This window comes from Arachis stenosperma, chromosome 3, assembly GCF_014773155.1.
Source record: "Arachis stenosperma cultivar V10309 chromosome 3, arast.V10309.gnm1.PFL2, whole genome shotgun sequence".
Lineage (NCBI taxonomy): Eukaryota > Viridiplantae > Streptophyta > Magnoliopsida > Fabales > Fabaceae > Arachis > Arachis stenosperma.
The window spans coordinates 70,263,541-70,267,252 of record NC_080379.1 but is presented as its reverse complement, the minus strand read 5'-3'; the positions used below and the strand labels follow the sequence as shown (position 1 = coordinate 70,267,252).

The following is a 3,712-nucleotide window of genomic DNA, read 5'->3' as shown; positions in this document are numbered from 1 at the left end:
TTATATACACATTTTAAAATAATCACTAAAAGGTGAAAATGTAAAGAATTTATAAACATAAAATAATTCAAAGATTATTTTTTTAAGAAAAATTACTAAAATTGCACTTGATCTTTTCGAAACGCTGATAAAAATAATTCTCACTTTTGATAATGACAAAAATATCCTCATATGTTGATACACGAAAAAAATATCTAATGTTAAATATATATTTTTTAAAAAGTGCTTTAAAAATATGATTTTGATACAGTTTTTTGCAAATATGATTAGAAAAATGAAAAAAAATTTATCTTCAAAAATTGATGACGCTAAGTAAAATTTTTTTGCTATTTTTTATCAATGACTAAAAATACTTTAAAAAAATTCTAGAAATTAATTTTTTATTTTATTTTTTATATGTACTTTCTAAATATTTATCCAAATATTCGTATAAAATTTTGGATCAAATTCATGATTAGCCAAATATAAAAATCACTTACTACTTATAAAAATATTTTTTTGTCATGTTTTCTAATATTTTGAATACATCTTTTTGTTATAAAAAATAAAGATTATTTTTATTAGCGTTTCAAAGAGTAAATTGCATGCCAAAATGGTATCCAAAAGTTCAAATTACTGACAAAAGAATTGAAAATATGCTGAGGACAATAAACTTCTAAAAAATTTTAATATGTAACAAAAAATAAATATTAAATATATATTCCAAAAAAATAGTTTAGAGATCAAATTTAGAGATTTTTTTCATTTTTAAATTTTGGTAATTTTATATTAAATTTTAAAAAATTTATTGCAAATAACCATTGTTCATACCCTGGCCCAAAACACAGGCCAGGCCCAATCAAGTTAAAAGGAGTAATCTAGAAGATTGGCTTCAACCGCTTGTCTGACCTCCTCCAAGAGGTCGGGTTCGACGTAAGCAAGCAATCAACACTTATCCGAACGAGTAACCGCCTCCCCAAATCTCTCACTCACTTCTAGAAGAGAGATCTCAACAATCCTAAGATAAAGGGGCGGTTATCCACCATCAAAGGTGGAGCTACTTCAACGGTGGTTATTGGGTCATTCTCAATAAATATATTGACACACTCAGGTAAACTTAAGTTCCAATACTTAAAACCTGCTCAATCCTTTGCTAACTTAAGCATTGGAGTGTCTTGTAGGTACCACCGCCACCTATTCAAACACATATGTACAACTCGAGCGGCGGCTCTCAGAGAAGTGAACAAGTCGGAGACCACTATCCTTCATCGTTCGGGCCTTCTATTCGAGCCCAATCATCCAGTTTTAGGTAAATCCCCGAAACATTATCGCCGTTGCCGGGGACCTGGAGATCGACGCTCAATGGAGGACGGCCTACGTGAAGACGGACATACTACTTTTGAGTCAGATCAAAAGCATCAAGACGTGGTCAACAATGACCAAGCCTTAGTAATACCCCAGCCAAGGATGGAGGAGCCGCATAGGGAGGGTCCCTCCAACATCCAAAGGAGAATCCCATCTGAAGTTCGCCTCCCTGAAGGGGAAAGACAAACTCAAGGAAACGACCTCGTGGGATGGCTACAAGGACATCAATACCGACTACAGCAGATGGAACAAAAGTTAGAGCGGTAATGTGAAGCGGAGAGAAGCTTCAGGAAAGAGATGAAAAGGTGAAGAGAGTTGGAGGACAAGCTCTCAAAGCTAGAATCTGATCTCCGAAAAAACGATTCTTGTACGACTCGGGAAGACAATCCTCTAGGGAGAGAGGACCCATTTACGGAAGATATCATGCGGGCTAAAGTCCCCAGAAAATTTAAAAGCCCTGACATGAACCTATATGATGGAACAACCGACCTGAAACATCATTTGAGCAACTTTAAGAGCCGAATGTACTTAGCAAACGCCTCAGATGCTACTTCCTGCAAAGCCTTTTCGACAACATTGACCAAAGCCGCCATGAAGTGGTTCGACAGCTTACTCCCGAGGTCGGTATCCAATTTCGATGATATCTTGCACAAATTCCTTACCAGATTTTCCATCCAGAAAGATAAGGTCAAGCACGCACCCAGTCTACTCGGTGTGAAACAGGAGGTCGAAGAACCCCTAAGGAAACACATGGAAAGATTTAACAAAGTATGCTTGGAGATTCAAGACCTGCCCACTGAGGCGGTAATAATGGGACTCGTCAATGGTCTCCGAGAAGGACCTTTCTCTCACTCTATATCAAAAAGACATCCAACTTTCTTGAACGATGTACAGGAGCAAGCTGAAAAGTACATCAACATGAAAGAAAATGCCAGATTACGAGAACCAAACTGGCGACTTGGGAACCCTCACCAGTCAAAGGAAAATGAGAGGGAGCCTAAGAGGAAAGAAGAAGTTGGACCCGAGAAACCCAAAAGGTATCACAACTACACCCCGTTGAGGGTTTCCTGTGTAGATGTATACAGGGAAATTTGCCATATCGAGAAGTTTCCTCCCTTGCGTCCAATAAAAAATAAAAAGGGTGGAAGTCGTAATTAGTATTAATACCATAAGCTTTATGGACACTCAACAAATGATTGTTATGACCTAAAAAATGTTATAGAAAAGTTGGCTAGAGAAGGTTGGCTGGATAGATATCTCATAGAAAGGTCGCGCAGAAAGGTCCACCCCCGCAAAATCTAGAGCAACATGTTCACATGATCTCGGGAGTGTTCGCTGGAGGAGTGGTGCGCGAAAATGAAACTCGCACAACTGAACCGGCAAGTGCACCGGGTTGTCCAAGTAATACCTCAGGTGAGTGAAGGTTGATCCCACGAGGATTGTTGGACTGAGCAAGCTGTGGTTATCCTGTAGATCTTAGTCAAGCGAATAGAAAGATAGTTGTTGTTTGTTATAGGCGCATAAATAAAATAATAACAAAAAGACGTAGAAACAATTATAGGAAATCAGTTAAGGCCTTGGAGATGCTTGTTCTTCCAGATTAATACTTCTTACTCACTATATTAACAATGAGTGATTCATTCAATAGCAAGACTGTAAGTGATTAAGCTAAGGGTAGTGGTCATTAATCACCTCTAATCCAAACCAAATACCCGAACAGGTCAGTCAATCTGGACGAGTGTGAAGCTCACGCAATTCAATCTCTGATAATCTTACTCAAAACGTCACAAACAAGGTCGGATCTTCCGTATCGGAGAATGAAGCTCAATATTCCAACCTTAACACCACAGGGACCTCAATTACCCATGACTAACGAGATTTCACATCACATATCACTACAAAATTCTTGCTTGTTTGTGGACGTTTCTTAGAGGGAATTATTATAAACCTCCATAATATATTTTAATAGTGATGTACTCTCAAGCTGTAGCTCAATACTATCCAGATCAGGATTCGTAAGGAACTCATGTAAAATAAAAGGGTCATACTCTGGTTCCACCCCAGATTCATAAAGATGAAGAATGACAATACATCATTGAATGAAATCAAACATATATTAAGGTAGAAAGGTAATTATATTAATCCATAGGAATGAGTAGAGCTCCTATCCTTAACTTTGGAGGTTTAGCCGCTCATATTTTACAGAAAATAAAGTGTGATAAGCTATGAGAGGCTGAAGATCATAAACAATGGGTGATCTTCTCCTATATATACTAATCTAATAATTAAAAATTACAAAAATGAGATAAACTAGGCAAAAGGTGCGAAAATCCACTTTTGGGCCCACTTAGTGAGTGTTTGGGCTGAG

At 37.3% G+C, this 3,712-nt stretch overlaps 1 protein-coding gene across 1 annotated transcript; it reads left to right on the top strand.

The window, feature by feature from the left end:
- The first annotated feature begins 1,767 nt into the window (after positions 1 to 1,767).
- On the top strand, positions 1,768 to 2,502 carry LOC130966244 (uncharacterized). Its single transcript, XM_057891029.1, has one exon. It carries the CDS (start codon positions 1,768 to 1,770, stop codon positions 2,500 to 2,502), a length of 735 nt encoding a protein of 244 aa, XP_057747012.1.
- The last annotated feature ends 1,210 nt before the right edge of the window (positions 2,503 to 3,712 follow it).